At 38.9% G+C, this 18426-nt stretch overlaps 3 protein-coding genes and 1 pseudogene across 3 annotated transcripts; all 4 read left to right on the top strand.

The window, feature by feature from the left end:
• The first annotated feature begins 7477 nt into the window (after window positions 1-7477).
• On the top strand, window positions 7478-10202 carry LOC107596375 (protocadherin beta-16-like). Its single transcript, XM_016287099.1, has 2 exons — window positions 7478-9679; window positions 10170-10202. The coding sequence occupies exons 1-2, from the start codon at window positions 7736-7738 to the stop codon at window positions 10200-10202; spliced, it is 1977 nt and encodes a 658-aa protein (XP_016142585.1). The 5' UTR covers window positions 7478-7735.
• A 542-nt stretch (window positions 10203-10744) lies between these two features.
• On the top strand, window positions 10745-12095 carry LOC107596374 (protocadherin beta-16-like). Its single transcript, XM_016287098.1, has one exon. It carries the CDS (start codon window positions 10938-10940, stop codon window positions 12093-12095), a length of 1158 nt encoding a protein of 385 aa, XP_016142584.1. The 5' UTR covers window positions 10745-10937.
• Window positions 12096-13161: 1066 nt separating this feature from the next.
• LOC107596373 (protocadherin gamma-B1-like) lies at window positions 13162-15025 on the top strand. Its single transcript, XM_016287097.1, has 2 exons — window positions 13162-14929; window positions 15017-15025. The coding sequence occupies exons 1-2, from the start codon at window positions 13448-13450 to the stop codon at window positions 15023-15025; spliced, it is 1491 nt and encodes a 496-aa protein (XP_016142583.1). The 5' UTR covers window positions 13162-13447.
• Window positions 15026-15977: 952 nt separating this feature from the next.
• LOC107596356 (protocadherin gamma-A11-like) lies at window positions 15978-18252 on the top strand (annotated as a pseudogene).
• Window positions 18253-18426: the final 174 nt, after the last annotated feature.

Raw genomic sequence — 18426 nt, 5'->3', positions numbered from 1 at the left:
GGCTCTTTAGTCGGGAACATAGCACATGATTTAGGTTTAGATTTAAAGAGACTGAAATCGGGGAAAGCGCGTATTTATACAGGAGACAACGTTGAATACATCGAGCTGAATAAAGAAAGAGGAGTCATCCTTATCAAAGAGAGAATAGACCGAGAGGCGCTATGCGGACAGACAACGCCTTGCGCGCTACATTTTCAGATTATTTTCGAAAATCCAATGCAGTTGTACCGCGTTACAGTCGAGGTCACAGATATAAATGACAATGCACCAATGTTTAGTAAGGCTGAGATGAGATTTGAAATTAATGAATTGTCTTCATCAGGTGCCAGATTTATTTTGGAGAGGGCTATAGATCATGACGTCGGTCGAAATGGTCTGCAGAGTTATTCTTTAGAGCCAACAGATAATTTTGTTTTAAAATTTCAGAATCTCCCCGATGGAAATAAAGCCGTCGAAATGGTTCTCCAAACGCCCTTAGATCGAGAGAAGAAAGATCATATATCTTTACTTTTAACAGCATTCGACGGAGGCGAACCCCAAATGTCTGGTACAATGAAGATACATATTACAGTTTTAGATGCTAATGATAACGCCCCTGTGTGTTCACAATCCGTATACAAAACTAACATAGCTGAAAATTCGCCAAAAGGCACAGTTTTAACTACAGTTAGTGCTTCTGATGCTGACCAGGGTGCAAATGGTAGAATATCGTTCTCCATTTCAAGTACTGCGGACAAAGCGGCAGATATTTTTGAAATAGATCCTGAATCTGGTGTTGTAAAGCTTATTGGGGGCATAGATTATGAAATAAGTAAGTATTATCAAATTGATGTTCAGGCACGAGATGAAGGCGGTCATACTGATTCCTGTAAAATAATTGTTGACGTTATTGACACAAACGATAATAGTCCCACTATTAATATTATCTCAAAATCAAGCCAGATATCAGAGGATTCAAAAACTGGCAATGTTTTAGCAATATTAAATATTCAAGACCTAGACTCGAATGAAAGCGGCAAAGTTAATTGTCACTTAAATGAAAATGTTCCATTCGTCATTCAATCTTCGCCCGATGGGTTCTATAGTTTAGTTACAGATGGTGATTTAGACCGAGAGCGCGAGTCTGAGTATAACATCAGTGTGACGTGCTCGGATGAGGGCGTGCCCTCTCTCTCCAGCAGCGTCACTCTCTCCTTACAGATATCAGATGTGAATGATAACGCGCCTGTCTTTGACAAGAGCTCATATGAGGCCTCTGTTCAAGAAAACAACACACCGGGTCTTTCCATATTCACAGTCAGAGCCAGAGACGCAGATTTTAACCAGAATGCCCGTGTGTCTTACATGCTGGAGGACTCGTCGGTTAAAGGAGTGCCCGTCTCATCTTTAGTGTCCGTTAGTGCTGATAGTGGAGTCATACATGCAGTACGATCTTTCGATTACGAGCAGATCAAAGATTTCCAGTTCCGCGTAAAAGCGCAGGACGGAGGCTCTCCTCCTCACAGCAGCAACGTGAGCGTGAAAATAATGATTCAGGACCAGAATGACAACGCGCCTCAGGTTCTGTATCCGGTCCAGACAGGCGCTTCTGTGGTGGCTGAAATAGTGCCTCGTTCGGCAGATGTGGGTTATCTGGTGACTAAAGTGGTGGCTGTTGATGTGGACTCTGGACAGAATGCCTGGCTCTCATATAAACTGCAGAAGGCCACAGACAGAGCGCTGTTTGAAGTGGGCTTACAGAATGGAGAAATAAGAACTGTACGCCAAGTGACAGATAAAGATGCTGTGAAACAAAGACTCACTGTTGTAGTGGAGGACAACGGGCAGCCCTCTCGATCAGCTACAGTCAATGTTAACGTGGCGGTGGCGGACAGCTTCCCTGAAGTGCTCTCAGAGTTCACTGACTTTCCGCACGACAAGGACTACAACGACAACCTGACTTTCTATCTGGTCTTGGCATTGGCTGTAGTTTCGTTTCTCTTTATCGTGTCTATCATTGCCATACTGTCAGTCAAATGCTACAGATGGAGACGCGAGCGGATGTTTTACAAATCTGGAGCGAATCTTCCAGTTATTCCGTATTATCCGCCTCTTTACGCAGACGTAGGGGGCACAGGAACTTTACAGCACGTGTACAATTATGAGGTTTGCAGAACCACTGACTCCAGAAAGAGTGATCTGAAATACATCAGACCTTGCAGTGAGAGCATCATTAGTCTGGACAGCAGCGGAACACAGACACTCACGCATGCGCAAAGAGGAAAACTGATCAATAACGAATTTGATGATCAGGTGAGAATTTTTATTTCCAGTTTGTGTTGCAGCTTACACCATTTTTTTTTTACTGCAAAAGCATTCAAACCGTTCATACATGCATCTTAAGTGTTTCCAGTTTTACATACAATAACAAGCAAGTTGCAACTCACATAATCAGGCTGTTGTTTTCATGATGGCATCCTTGCTGTAGTTTGAATTTCCCTGTTATTTATTTTTTGTGTTAATGTTACGGATCTGATGTGGGTTTTCTGCTTCTGTATTTATTTTGTTACGTTGGTTTTAGCTTTAGTGCTTTAATGCAAGATTGTGTGTGAGGTGTATGTACAATAGTTATATGATTGTACAAATATTTGATCGTTTGTTAAATAATCTGGAGAATCTCGCGTAGCTACTTTTAGACAATTTGCGGTCTTCAGAAATGCCTGAAATAATCTTTCTACTCTGTTAAGTGGTTTTTCTGCTATATCCGTATTTCATAGTTTTTAAATCCACAATGCGTTTTTAAGACTGTTTTGAGGAACTTTCAAATATGCTTGTGAACACCAGCAGAACTCAAATGCAATCTTAGTAACTGACCGTGGTGCTGAAAGGTTGATTCTTCGGCTTATTTTTCCCCCTTACCTCCGTCCGTTAGATCATATCTCAGAACTTCTGCGTCTTTCCAATATGTTAGAATTTAAAAGTATCGCATTCGTTCATAGTTATATATTTCATGTTTCTCTCTACTATTCCGTTAAGGGCACATCTAAGTCTGTGCTAATTCAGTATCTCATTTAATTAACTTTATTGATTTATTGATTTATTTATTTGTTTGTTTTTTTGTTTGTTTGTTTGTTACTTTTATCATTTGTTTAAAGGAAATCCTGCAATCATAACTAATTTTTAGATAATTGTATGTTGAATGACAATCGCAACGGCTGTATTTTAATTATTTTTACAATGTGGAATAATTCGAAATCATGTCTCGTAGTGTAGAAAAAAAACTATTTGGTCATTTCTGTAGTTCATCAGACTGGACTCTTAGTGCCGCTGTTGGTCAATATGTGGGTTTAAAGAGCAGATCTGCTGCAATTCCACCCCCATCATCTCCATATTATTAGAGAGACAGAAGCTGAGAGCACAGTCTGAGGAAGAGAGAGAAGATAAATTACGGAGATACTGTATTAATAATCCTTATCTCTGAAATGTCATACACTCTTGTTAGTTCTTGTCACTTTGGATATATACATGATTTCCTCCAGCTTCTTGGATTGATTTATTTGGTTTCTGCTTAAATCGTCCTTCCGTGGTCTTCTGCAAAATGTCGGACAGAACAATGGCGCGGCAAGTACTGCTGTCTATTTGGTTTCTCTCTCTCAGTTCGGCTCTCGGGCAGGTCAGTTACTCCATTCCTGAGGAAATGGCGAAAGGTTCTTTAGTCGGAAACATAGTGCAGGATTTTGGTTTAGATTTAAAGAGACTGAAATCGGGGAAAGCGCGTATTTATACAGGAGACAGCGCTGAATACATCGAGCTGAATAAAGAAAGAGGAGTCCTCCTCATCAAAGAGAGAATAGACCGAGAGGCGCTATGCGGACAGACAACGCCTTGCGCGCTACATTTTCAGATTATTCTTGAAAATCCAATGGAATTTTTTAGCATCACCGTTGAAATAATAGATATTAATGACAACACTCCCAGTTTTGAGAAGAGTATAATTATTTTTAGAATTAGCGAATCTGCTGTTTTAGGATCTAAATTTATGTTAGAGCCTGCTATAGATCTCGATGTGGGAATCAACGGCCTTCAAAGCTATATGCTAAAACCTACTGATAATTTTAATCTTATATTTAAAAATCAACCAGGAGATGGAAAAAATGTCGAAATTGTTCTAAAAAAGCCTTTAGATCGTGAAAAACAGCATGATATAAAATTAGTGCTCACAGCCATTGATGGGGGAGATCCTCAGTTGTCTGGCAGTATAGAGATCCACATTACAGTTTTAGACGTAAACGACAATGCTCCTGTTTTCTTACAGTCAGTTTATAAAGCGACTGTCACAGAGAATGCGCCAAAAGACACTGTAGTGTCAACAGTGAGTGCAACTGACCCTGACGAGGGAATAAATAGTAAAATAGAGTATTCTATTGCAAACAGACAGGATGATGCCAGGCAGTTATTTGGCATAAATCAAGATACTGGTCAAGTTACAGTGGTCGGAGTAATAGACTTTGAAAAAGCTCGCAGTTACGAGATAAGCGTTCAAGCGGGTGATCATGGTGGTCTGACTGATTCGTGTAAAATCATAGTTGATGTAATTGATATCAATGATAATAAGCCAGTGATCAACATTATGTCCAAAACAAACGTGATAGCTGAAAATCCAGCGTCTGAGACGGTGGTTACAATGATAAATGTTCAGGATCTTGATTCGGGTGAAAATGGGAAAGTTCAGTGTTCAGTTAATGAGAACATTCCTTTTACCTTGAGGTCGACGAATGCCAATTTCTTCAGTTTAGTCACAGATGGTGATTTAGACCGAGAGCGCGAGTCTGAGTATAACATCAGTGTGACGTGCACGGATGAGGGTGTGCCCGCGCCAAGTGACAGATAAAGATGCTGTGAAACAAAGACTCACTGTTGTAGTGGAGGACAACGGGAAGCCCTCTCGATCAGCTACAGTCAATGTTAACGTGGCGGTGGCGGACAGCTTCCCTGAAGTGCTCTCGGAGTTCACTGACTTTCCGCACGACAAGGACTACAACGACAACCTGACTTTCTATCTGGTCTTGGCCTTGGCTGTAGTTTCGTTTCTCTTCATCGTGTCTATCATTGCCATACTGTCAGTCAAATGCTACAGATGGAGACGCGAGCGGATGTTTTATAAAGCTGGAGCCAATCTTCCAGTTATTCCGTATTATCCGCCTCTTTACGCAGACGTAGGGGGCACAGGAACTTTACAGCACGTGTACAATTATGAGGTTTGCAGAACCACTGACTCCAGTAAGAGTGATCTGAAATACGGCAGACCTTGCAGTGAGAGCATCATTAGTCTGGACAGCAGAGGGACACAGACACTCACGCATGCGCAAAGAGGAAAACTGATCAATGAAGAATTTGATGATCAGGTGAGAATTTTATTTACAGTTTGTGTTGCAGCTTACAACCCATTTTGACTGCAAAAGCATCCAAACCGTTCATACATATATATCTTAAATGTTTCCAATTTTACTTACAATAACAAGCGAGTTTGGCTGTTGTTTTCATGATGGCATTGCTGCTGTTGTTTGAAGTATTTCCCTGCTATTTATATTACTGTTTTAATGTTACGGATCAAATGTGGGTTTTCTGCTTCTTTTGTATTTTTTTTTTGTTACCTTGGTATTCGCTTTAGTGCTTTAATGTAAGATTTGTTCCATTTCCAGTTGAGGGAGCTTTTCCTGCTCATGTATGCATACTTCGACCTCCTTTATGTAACTTGCCCACATTTATTTATTTATTTTTCAATCACTTTCTTTAATATATACAAAAATTAATTTATCAAGTAATAGTTGTGATTTTTCTTTTCTTTTTTTTTGTAATCATTTTACTGTGAGGTGTACAATAGTTATATGATTCAAAAATACTTTTATCAGTTTTTTAAATAATCTGAAGAATCTCGTGTTGCTACTTTAAGACCATTTCCGTTCTTTAGAAATATGATTATTTCATCCTTCAGGCACAGGAACTTTACAGCACGTGTACAATTATGAGGTTTGCAGAGCCACTGACTCCAGTAAGAGTGATCTGAAATACATCAGACCTTGCAGTGAGAGCATCATTAGTCTGGACAGCAGCGGGACACAGACACTCACGCATGCGCAAAGAGGAAATCAATAAAGAATTTGATGATCAGATGAGCATTTTTATTTCCAGTTTGTGTAGCAGTTTACAACATTTTTTTACTGCAAAAGCATTCAAACCGTTCATACATGCAAGGGAGAGACTGAACTTTGATTATTGTGACGATAAGGTGAGAATAGTTTTTTTTTACAGCTCGTTTATGCGATTTTTAAAACGTCGTTGCGCATATTTGCTTGAATTTCACTGGTCTTCTGAAATGAGTAGTTTCTGCAATTTTAAGACACTGACTTTTAAATAATTTAAACAGAATATGATACCAATCACATGCTGTTGTATTTTATTATAGTTTAGTGAACTTTTTTTCACGTTTCGACTTTTTTTTCGCCTTTTTTTTTTTGCTGTTGTTTTTCGAATAGGTCTTCTCTCTTGTTAGTGGTGTGTTGTTATTATATCATCTTTTCCTGTACAGCCATAAAATAAAACGACTCCTTAACTTTTCAGTTTCAGAAAGATTTTCAGGTTTTTCCCCCTTTCATACATTAAGTGGAAGTTCCTTTTTATTCTTTTTTTTTTCAGATCAATCTTACAGTATATGGAACGCTGAAATAAAGTCTAGTAATTCAGTCTCCACGTTAACATTATTATCCTGGGTCATTCAGTTGGTTATTTACAATTACAACTCTTTTTCTTTTGTTTTTGCGCAGTACTTTAACTTATTTTTGTCAAGAAGTGAGAAACTCTAGTCAACGTTTGCATTTGCTTCCTTGTCCATGGTCCTGAATTGCGGCGAAAATTTACCTCATTTATTCAGCTGTATCTCTTTATAGCAGACGATCTTTTGGAGATTTTCAACAGCTTATTGATCTGAGCTGCGTTTCCCGAAACCAACTTAACGCTACGTCGTTCTTAAGTTGTACCTTACCTTATCATTAATACGTGTTTCCTGAAACATTCTTAATTAAGTATACCTTTAGAGTCTTCGTTGCGCGCTAAGAGACAACGTTACCGGGAAACGCAGCACTTTTCTCCTGTTCAAAGTTAAATTAGACAGGATTTAATTTATGATTGGATATTTATGTGGATAATTATATTTTAATTATTTCTCCCTCTTTGTCTGATCAGTGTTGATACCTGATCTAAAAAAAAATAAATAAATAAAAAAAAACTTTGAGCCAACACGAATTTTGTTTCCTTTTTTTACCTTAAATCTTTATTTACAAAAACTCACATTTTCTTTTGAAGTATATTTGTATAATGATAAACATTTGTTGGTGTTATACTTAAGAACTTTGTTTAGCAAATTGATGTTCTCAGACAAGTCTGACACTTAACTAAAAATGTATCTATTTTGATTTTTTTTTTGTAGTTCATGAGACTGGACTCTTAGTGCCGCTGTTGGTCAATATGTGACTTTAAAGAGCAGATCTGCTGCAGTTCCACCCCCATCATCTCCATATTATTAGAGAGAGACAGAAGCTGAGAGCACACTCTGAGGAAGAGAGAGAAGACAAATCACGGAGATACTCTATTCAGTATACTTCTGGAATGACAGACTTTCTTAGTTTTTGTGACTTTGGATTTATACATTTCCTCCATCTTCTTGGATTGATTTGTTATCTGCCTTAATATTCCCTCTATGGTCCTCTGCAAAATGTCGGACAGAACAATGGAGCGGCAAGTACTGCTGTCTATTTGGTTTCTTTCTCTCAGTTCGGCTCTCGGGCAGGTCAGTTACTCCATTCCTGAGGAAATGGCGAAAGGCTCTTTAGTCGGGAACATAGCGCAGGATTTGGGTTTAGATTTAAAAAGACTGAAATTGGGTAAAGCGCGTATTTATACAGGAGACAGCGCTGAATACATCGAGCTGAATAAAGAAAGAGGAGTCCTCCTTATCAAAGAGAGAATAGACCGAGAGGCGCTATGCGGACAGACAACGCCTTGCGCACTACATTTACAGATTATTTTAGAAAATCCAATAGAGTTTTACTCCATTACAGTCGAAGTTACAGATATAAATGACCATTCGCCATCTTTTAAACGAGCTGAGATGATATTCAGAATTAGTGAGTCAGCTACGACTGGGGCAGTTTTTGTTTTAGAGAGAGCGATGGACTTAGATGTCGAAATAAACGGCCTTCAGACTTATATATTAAATCCCACTGATAACTTTTCATTAAAATTACAGACTCAGGCAGACGGTAGTAAGTTAGTAGAAATGGTTCTTCAGAAACCTCTTGATCGTGAAAAGCAAGAGCATTTATCTCTGGTTCTGACAGCGATAGATGGAGGCGATCCACAATTGTCTGGTACTGCGCAGATACATATTACGGTTTTAGATGTGAACGATAATGCGCCTGTTTTTACGCATAAAATATATAAAGCGAGTATCACCGAGAATGCTCTAAAAGGCACAGTTGTGACGACGGTGAGGGCTTCTGATTTGGATGAGGGATCTAACGGCAAAATTGCATATGCTATTACAAATACCCTCGACAATGTTCCGGAGTTGTTTGAAATTAACGAAACAAACGGTGAGGTGAGAGTAACAGGGAATATAGATTACGAAAAAGCTCGCCACTATCAAATTCATGTACAGGCGGGCGATGACGGGGGTCTGACTGATTCTTGTAAGATCGTTCTGGATGTGATTGATATAAATGACAATAAACCACAGATCAACATCATGTCTAAATTAACCACAATATCAGAAAACTCTAATCTTGGAACTGTTGTAACTGTGATAAACGCACAAGACCCAGATGCAGGAGAAAACGGTAAAATTGATTGTTCAATTCTTGGGAGCATTCCTTTTACCTTGAAGTCGACAAATGCTAATTTCTTCAGTTTAGTCACAGATGGTGATTTAGACCGAGAGCGCGAGTCTGAGTATAACATCAGTGTGACGTGCACGGATGAGGGCGTGCCCTCTCTCTCCAGCAGCGTCACTCTCTCCTTACAGATATCAGATGTGAATGATAACGCGCCTGTCTTTGACAAGAGCTCATATGAGGCCTCTGTTCAAGAAAACAACACACCGGGTCTTTCCATATTTACAGTCAGAGCCAGAGACGCAGATTTTAACCAGAATGCCCGTGTGTCTTACATATTGGAGGACTCGTCGGTTAACGGAGTGCCGGTCTCCTCTTTAGTGTCCGTTAGTGCTGATAGTGGAGTCATACATGCACTGCGATCTTTCGATTACGAGCAGATCAAAGATTTCACTCTGACTTTCTATCTGGTCTTGGCATTGGCTGTAGTTTCGTTTCTCTTTATCGTGTCTATCATTGCCATACTGTCAGTCAAATGCTACAGATGGAGACGCGAGCGGATGTTTTACAAATCTGGAGCGAATCTTCCAGTTATTCCATATTATCCGCCTCTTTACGCAGACGTAGGGGGCACAGGAACTTTACAGCACGTGTACAATTATGAGGTTTGCAGAACCACTGACTCCAGAAAGAGTGATCTGAAATACATCAGACCTTGCAGTGAGAGCATCATTAGTCTGGACAGCAGCGGAACACAGACACTCATGCATGCGCAAAGAGGAAAACTGATCAATGAAGAATTTGATGATCAGGTGAGAATTTTTATTTCCAGTTTGTGTAGCAGTTTACAACATTTTTTTTTACTGCAAAAGCATTCAAACCGTTCATACATGCATCTTAAGTGTTTCCAGTTTTACATACAATAACAAGCAAGTTGCAACTCACATAATCAGGCTGTTGTTTTCATGATGGCATCCTTGCTGTAGTTTGAATTTCCCTGTTATTTATTTTCGTGTTAATGTTACGGATCTGATGTGGGTTTTCTGCTTCTGTGTTTATTTTTGTTACGTTGGTTTTAGCTTTAGTGCTTTAATGCAAGATTGTGTGTGAGGTGTATGTACAATAGTTATATGATTGTACAAATATTTGATCGGTTCTTAAATAATCTGGAGAATCTCGCGTAGCTACTTTTAGACAATTTGCGGTCTTCAGAAATGCCTGAAATAATCTTTCTACTCTGTTAAGTGGTTTTTCTGCTATATCCGTATTTCATAGTTTTTAAATCCACAATGTGTTTTTAAGACTGTTTTGAGGAACTTTCAAATATGCTTGTGAACACAAGCAAACTCAAATGCAATCTTAGTAACTGACCGTGGTGCTGAAAGGTTGATTCTTCGGCCTATTTTTCCCCTTACCTCCGTCCGTTAGATCATATCTTAGAACTTCTGCGTCTTTCCAATATGTTAGAATTGAAAAGGATCGCATTCGTGCATAGTTATATATTTCATGTTTCTCTCTACTATTCCGTTAAGGGCACATCTACGTTTGTGCTAATTCAGTATCTCATTTAATTCACTTTATTTATTTATTTGTTTGTTTGTTTGTTACTTTTATCATTTGTTTGAAGGAAATCCTGCAATCATAACTAATTTTTAGATAATTGTATGTTGAATGACAATCGCAACGGCTGTATTTTAATTATTTTTACAACGTGGAATAATTCGAAATCATGTCTCGTAGTGTAGAAAAAAAACTATTTGGTCATTTATGTAGTTCATCAGACTGGACTCGTAGTGCCGCTGTTGGTCAATATGTGGGTTTAAAGAGCAGATCTGCTGCAATTCCACCCCCATCATCTCCATATTATTAGAGAGACAGAAGCTGAGAGCACAGTCTGAGGAAGAGAGAGAAGACAAATCACGGAGATACTGTATTAATAATCCTTATTTCTGAAATGTCATACACTTTTGTTAGTTCTTGTCACTTTGGATATATACATAATTTCCTCCAGCTTCTTGGATTGATTTATTTGGTTTCTGCTTGAATCTTCAATCCGTGGTCTTCTGCAAAATGTCGGACAGAACAATGGCGCGGCAAGTACTGCTGTTTATTTGGTTTCTCTCTCTCAGTTCGGCTCTCGGGCAGGTCAGTTACTCCATTCCTGAGGAAATGGCGAAAGGTTCTTTAGTCGGAAACATAGCGCAGGATTTGGGTTTAGATTTAAAAAGACTGAAATTGGGTAAAGCGCGTATTTATACAGGAGACAGCGCTGAATACATCGAGCTGAATAAAGAAAGAGGAGTCCTCCTCATCAAAGAGAGAATAGACCGAGAGGCGCTATGCGGACAGACAACGCCTTGCGCGCTACATTTTCAGATTATTTTAGAAAATCCAATTGAGTTTTACTCCATTACAGTCGAAGTTACAGATGTAAATGACCATTCGCCATCTTTTAAACGAACTGAGATGAGATTCAGAATTAGTGAGTCAGCTGCGACTGGGGCAGTTTTTGTTTTAGAGAGAGCGATGGATTTAGACGTAGAAATAAACGGCCTTCAGATTTATACATTAACGCCCACTGATCATTTTTCATTAAAATTACAGAGTCAAACTGACGGTAGTAAGCTGGTAAAAATGGTTCTTCAAAAGCCCCTTGATCGTGAAAAGCAAGAGCATTTATCTCTGGTTCTGACAGCGATAGATGGAGGTGATCCACAATTGTCCGGTACTGCGCAGATACATATTACTGTTTTAGATGCCAACGACAACGCGCCTGTTTGTACGCAGGAAATATATAAAGCGAGTATCACCGAGAATGCTCTAAAAGGCACAGTTGTGACGACGGTGAGGGCTTCTGATTTGGATGAGGGATCTAACGGCAAAATTGCATATGCTATTACAAATACCCTCGACAATGTTCCGGAGTTGTTTGAAATTAACGAAACAAACGGTGAGGTGAGAGTAACAGGGAATATAGATTACGAAAAAGCTCGCCACTATCAAATTCATGTACAGGCGGGCGATGACGGGGGTCTGACTGATTCTTGTAAGATATTTCTGGATGTGATTGATATAAATGACAATAAACCACAGATCAACATCATGTCTAAATTAACCACAATATCAGAAAACTCTAATTCTGGAACTGTTGTAACTGTGATAAACGCACAAGACCCAGATGCAGGAGAAAACGGTAAAATGGATTGTTCAATTATTGAGAAGATCTGAAATACATCAGACCTTGTAGTGAGAGCATCATTAGTCTGGACAGCAGCGGAACACAGACACTCACGCATGCGCAAAGGGAGAGACTGAACTTTGACGATTGTGACGATCAGGTGAGAAGTATTTTTACAGCTAATTTGTATTGATATTTTAATACATTGTTTTTCATAAGAAAAAATTTCTGATTAGTTTTTTTTTATATTTAATTTCTGTAAATTTAAGAAGTTGACAATTAATAATGGTGTATTTTGATCTTATATTATAGTTTGGCCAGTTTTTATAGTTGTATATTTTCTGCATTTCTATTACTCAAATTATTATTCTCTATTTTTAAAATAGAAATAATTAAATAGAAAATAGAAGTTTCATTCTTCTATTCTTCGTTAAATAGAAGTTTATTTATATATTTATTTTAATATATTGTTGCGTTCTCAGACAAGGACGAGGCGTTTTGATGTACAAGGGGTGTTTATTTGGGCTGTTGTCGGCCACAACCGACGCCGTACACACCCCGACTTCTAAGAGAACCGCGCTTGAACCAGCGAGGCACTCCTTTTTTCTGCACGACTGTTATGCTTGTCTTTGTCATTTAGTGAGAAATTTCAGCTTCGCTGACCATGGTCCTGATATGCAACGAGGCGGTCATTTTCCTCGTGTATTCTGGTGCATCTTTTTATAGCAGACCGTGTTTTTTTGTTTTGTATTGTTTTTCATGCAGTTTGTCTGTCTATCATTCTGTTCACAGTTAAACGACACAAACTTGAATTCGGTTTCATATACTTGGTATGTGTTTAATTGTATTTTAGATATGTCTCCCTGTCTCTCTGATCTATGGACACGTGGATAGGGCTTGATCAAAACACTGAGGGAAAAATAAATGTATTTGTTTCAGGGTTTTTTTTTATCTTATTTACACAAACTCGTACAATCATTTTATCTCTTAGATGTTCGTATTATAATTAACATTTGCTAGTTTTATACTACTTTGTTCAGTAAATTGCTTTTCTTAAACGTGTCTGACACAGATAAAGGTTTATTCATTTTAAATTATCCGTAGTTCATCAGACTGAACTCTTAGTGCCGCTGTTGGTCAATATGTGAGTTTAAAGAGCAGATCTGCTGCAGTTCCACCCCCATCATCTCCATATTATTAGAGAGAGACAGAAGCTGAGAGCACAGTCTGAGAAGAAGAGAGAAGACAACCAAGGATTTACTATATTTATAATCCTTTTTTCTGGAATTATATACCCTTTTGTTAGTTCTTGTCACTTTGGATATATACATCATTTCCTCCAGCTTATTGGATTGATTTATTTGTTTTCTGCTTGAATCTTCAATCCGTGGTCTTCTGTAAAATGTCGGACAGAACAATGGAGCGGCAAGTACTGCTGTTTATTTGGTTTCTCTCTCTCAGCTCGGCTCTCGGGCAGGTCAGTTACTCCATTCCTGAGGAAATGGCGAAAGGCTCTTTAGTCGGAAACATAGCGCAGGATTTGGGTTTAGATTTAAAGAGACTGAAATCGGGTAAAGCGCGTATTTATACAGGAGACATCGCTGAATACATCGAGCTGAATAAAGAAAGAGGAGTCCTCCTTATCAAAGAGAGAATAGACCGAGAGGCGCTATGCGGACAGACAACGCCTTGCGCGCTACATTTACAGATTACCTTGGAAAATCCTATGGAGTTTTATAGTGTAACAATTGAGATTGTAGACGTAAATGACAACTCTCCCGTTTTTGCAGTTAAAGAGATTAAATTTGATATAAGTGAATCATCTCTGACAGGAGCTAAATTTGTTTTAGAGACAGCCGTGGATGATGACGTTGGCCTTAACGGCGTACAGAGTTATTTTTTACATCCCGCCGATCATTTTATTCTAAAGACTCAAGATATGCCGGATGGTAGCAAAAATGTTGAAATGATTCTACAAAAACCTTTAGATCGAGAAAAACAAGAACACATTTCACTTTTACTTACTGCTGTGGACGGGGGAAACCCACAAATGTCTGGAACAATTCCGATTGTAATCACAATTGAGGACGCAAATGATAACGCACCAGTTTGCTATCTGCCTGTTTATAAGACCAGCGTTGCAGAAAACTCTCCAAAGGGTACCATTTTAACTGCAGTTCAAGCATCAGATGCTGACCAGGGACAGAATGGTAAAATAGAGTATCATATTTCGAAATCTTCTGGTGGCGCCACTAACCTCTTTGAAATAGACAGAGATGAAGGAGTGTTAAGGTTATCTGGCGATACTGACTATGAACGAATTAAACATTATCAAATTGACGTTCAGGCGAGAGACCCCGGACGTCACTCGGACACATGCAAAGTCATTGTTGATGTAATTGATGTGAATGACAACAAACCAGTAATTAATATAATGTCAAAATCAAACACTCTTTCCGAGGATTCAAAACCAGGCACCGCTGTGACTATGCTGAATGTTCAAGACTCAGATTCTGGTGAAAATGGAAAGGTTCAGTGCTCCATTAATGATAATATACCTTTTAAGCTGAAGTCAACAAACAACAAATTCTTCAGTTTAGTCACAGATGGTGATTTAGACCGAGAGCGCGAGTCTGAGTATAACATCAGTGTGACGTGCACGGATGAGGGCGTGCCCTCTCTCTCCAGCAGCGTCACTCTCTCCTTACAGATATCAGATGTGAATGATAACGCGCCTGTCTTTAGAACCACTGACTCCAGAAAGAGTGATCTGAAATACATCAGACCTTGTAGTGAGAGCATCATTAGTCTGGACAGCAGCGGAACACAGACACTCACGCATGCGCAAAGGGAGAGACTGAACTTTGACGATTGTGACGATCAGGTGAGAAATATATTTACAGCTAATTTGTATTTATATTTTAAGACGTTGTTTCTCATAATTAATCATTTTTGCTTTAGCTGTTGACAGTATCGCTGATTAGTTTTCTGAAATAAATCGTTTATGTAATTTTAAGAAGTTGACAAGTAAATAATGGTGTATTTTGATCTTATATTATGTTTTTATAGTTGTCTATTTTCTGCATTTCTATTACTCAAATTATTATTCTCTATTTTTATTAGTATCTCTTTTTTGTACAGCCAAAAAAATAAAAAAATAAAAATGTTATGCGTCAAGCAGACCTTTATTTATATATTTATTTTAATATATATTCGTTTTTTTAATTAGTTTATTTTATTAATTTTAAGTCCGAGGGAATATGGAACATTGTCACTGATATATAGACTAGCGATTTAACATGCGGTGGCATTTTCAATTATTATTTGACTAACTTTTTTTCTGCACGACTTGTTATACTTGTCTGTCATTTAGTGAGAAACTTCAGCTTCGCTGACCATGGTCCTGAAATGCAGAAAAGCGGTCATTTTCCTCATGTATTCTGATGCATCTTTTTAGAGGAGACCATGTTTTTTAGTTAGTTTTTTTTTTCTGAAGTTTGTCTGTCTATCCTTCTGATCACAGTTAAACGACACAAACTTTAATTCGTTTTCAGATACTTGGTGTGTGTTTAATTGTATTTTAAATATGTATCCGTCTCTCTGATCAATGGACACGCGGATAGGGCTTGATCAAAACACTGAGGGAACGATAAATGTATTTGTTTTAGTTTTTTTCTTTAAATCTCATTTACACAAACTAATACAATCATTTAGATGTTCGTATTATAATGGACATTTGCTAGTTTTATACTACTTTGTTCAGTACACTGCTTTTATTAGACGTGTCTGACACAGATAAAGGTTTATTCATTTTAAATGTTCTGTAGTTCATCAGACTGAACTCTTAGTGCCGCTGTTGGTCAATATGTGAGTTTAAAGAGCAGATCTGCTGCAATTCCACCCCCGTCATCTCCATATTATTAGAGAGAGACAGAAGCTGAGAGCACAGTCTGAAAAGAAGAGAGAAGACAAATCACGAAGATACTGTATTTAGTATCCTTTTCATTGACTTACAGACATTTTTGTTAGCTCTCGTCACTTTGGATTTATACATGATTTCCTCCAGCTTTTTGGATTTTTTTTTTTCTGCTTGAATCTTCCATCCGTGGTCTTCTGTAAAATGTCGGACAGAACAATGGAGCGGCAAGTACTGCTGTCTATTTGGTTTCTCTCTCTCAGTTCGGCTCTCGGGCAGGTCAGTTACTCCATTCCTGAGGAAATGGCGAAAGGTTCTTTAGTCGGAAACATAGTGCAGGATTTGGGTTTAGATTTAAAGAGACTGAAATCGGAGAAAGCGCGTATTTAGACAGGAGACAGCGCTGAATACATCGAGCTGAATAAAGAAAGAGGAGTCCTCCTCATCAAAGAGAGAATAGACCGAGAGGCGCTATGCGGACAGACAACGCCTTGCGCACTACATTTACAGATTATTCTTGAAAACCCAATGGAATTTTTTAGCGTTACAATTGAAATAATAGATATTAATGACAACACTCCTAGTTTTAAAAAGAGTATGATTGTTTTTAGAATTAGCGAAGCAGCTGTTTTAGGATCTAAATTTATGTTAGAGCCTGCTATAGATCTCGATGTGGGAATCAACGGCCTTCAAAGCTATATGCTAAAACCTACTGATAATTTTAATCTTAAATTTAAAAATCAACCAGGAGACGGAAAAAATGTCGAAATGGTTCTAAAAAAGCCTTTAGATCGTGAAAAACAGCATGATATAAAATTAGTGCTCACAGCCATTGATGGGGGAGATCCTCAGTTGTCTGGCAGTATAGAGATCCACATTACAGTTTTAGACGTAAACGACAATGCTCCTGTTTTCCTACAGTCAGTTTATAAAGCGACTGTCACAGAGAATGCGCCAAAAGACACTGTGGTGTCAACAGTGAGTGCAACTGACCCCGACGAGGGAATAAATAGTAAAATAGAGTATTCTATTGCAAACATGCACGATGATGATCCACAGTTATTTGGCATAAATCAAGATACTGGTCAAGTTACAGTGGTCGGAGTAATAGACTTTGAAAATGCTCGCAATTATGAGATAAGCGTTCAAGCGGGTGATCATGGTGGTCTGACTGATTCGTGTAAAATCATAGTTGATGTAATTGATATCAATGATAATAAGCCAGTGATCAATATTATGTCCAAAATAAACGTGATCGCTGAAAATCCAGCGTCTGAGACGGTGGTTACAATGATAAATGTTCAGGATCTTGATTCGGGAGAAAATGGGAAAGTTCAGTGTTCAGTTAATGAGAACATTCCTTTTACCTTGAGGTCGACGAATGCCAATTTCTTCAGTTTAGTCACAGATGGTGATTTAGACCGAGAGCGCGAGTCTGAGTATAACATCAGTGTGACGTGCACGGATGAGGGTGTGCCCTCTCTCTCCAGCAGCGTCACTCTCTCCTTACAGATATCAGATGTGAATGATAACGCGCCTGTCTTTGACAAGAGCTCATATGAGGCCTCTGTTCAAGAAAACAACACACCGGGTCTTTCCATATTCACAGTCAGAGCCAGAGACGCAGATTTTAACCAGAATGCCCGTGTATCTTACATACTGGATGACACATCGATTAACGGAGTGCCGGTCTCCTCTTTAGTGTCCGTTAGTGCTGATAGTGGGTACGCCAAGTGACAGATAAAGATGCTGTGAAACAAAGACTCACTGTTGTAGTGGAGGACAACGGGAAGCCCTCTCGATCAGCTACAGTCAATGTTAACGTGGCGGTGGCGGACAGCTTCCCTGAAGTGCTCTCGGAGTTCACTGACTCTCCGCACGACAAGGACTACAACGACAACCTGACTTTCTATCTGGTCTTGGCCTTGGCTGTAGTTTCGTTTCTCTTTATCGTGTCTATCATTGCCATACTGTCAGTCAAATGCTACAGATGGAGACGCGAGCGGATGTTTTACAAATCTGGAGCGAATCTTCCAGTTATTCCGTATTATCCGCCTCTTTACGCAGATGTAGGGGGCACAGGAACTTTACAGCACGTGTACAATTATGAGGTTTGCAGAACCACTGACTCCAGAAAGAGTGATCTGAAATATGGCAGACCTTGCAGTGAGAGCATCATTAGTCTGGACAGCAGCGGAACACAGACACTCACGCATGCGCAAAGAGGACAGCTGAATAATGAGGATTCTTTTGATCCGGTGAGCTGGTGTGAATGGGTATGAATATGACTTGCTGGTGTCTGTCTATCTATCTATCTATCTATCTATCTATCTATCTATCTATCTATCTATCTATCTATCTATCTATCTATCTATCTATCTATCTATCTAACACAGACACTCACGCATGCGCAAAGAGGACAGCTGAATAATGAGGATTCTTTTGATCCGGTGAGCTGGTGTGAA

The sequence above is a fragment of the Sinocyclocheilus grahami genome, unplaced genomic scaffold, assembly GCF_001515645.1.
Source record: "Sinocyclocheilus grahami isolate Dianchi unplaced genomic scaffold, SAMN03320097.WGS_v1.1 scaffold218.1, whole genome shotgun sequence".
Taxonomy (NCBI): domain Eukaryota; kingdom Metazoa; phylum Chordata; class Actinopteri; order Cypriniformes; family Cyprinidae; genus Sinocyclocheilus; species Sinocyclocheilus grahami.
Note: the sequence above shows the minus strand (reverse complement) of the source record. Positions and strands in the feature narration are given on the sequence as shown.

Bases quoted from the DNA above. Each gene is read 5' to 3' on its own strand.
- LOC107596375 (XM_016287099.1), top strand. From the start codon at position 7,736: ATGGTCCTCTGCAAAATGTCGGACAGAACAATGGAGCGGCAAGTACTG. The intron at 9,680-10,169 runs GTGAGAATTTTT...TGTGTTTTTAAG, and splicing joins ATGAAGAATTTGATGATCAG to ACTGTTTTGAGGAACTTTCA.
- LOC107596374 (XM_016287098.1), top strand. From the start codon at position 10,938: ATGTCGGACAGAACAATGGCGCGGCAAGTACTGCTGTTTATTTGGTTT.
- LOC107596373 (XM_016287097.1), top strand. From the start codon at position 13,448: ATGTCGGACAGAACAATGGAGCGGCAAGTACTGCTGTTTATTTGGTTT.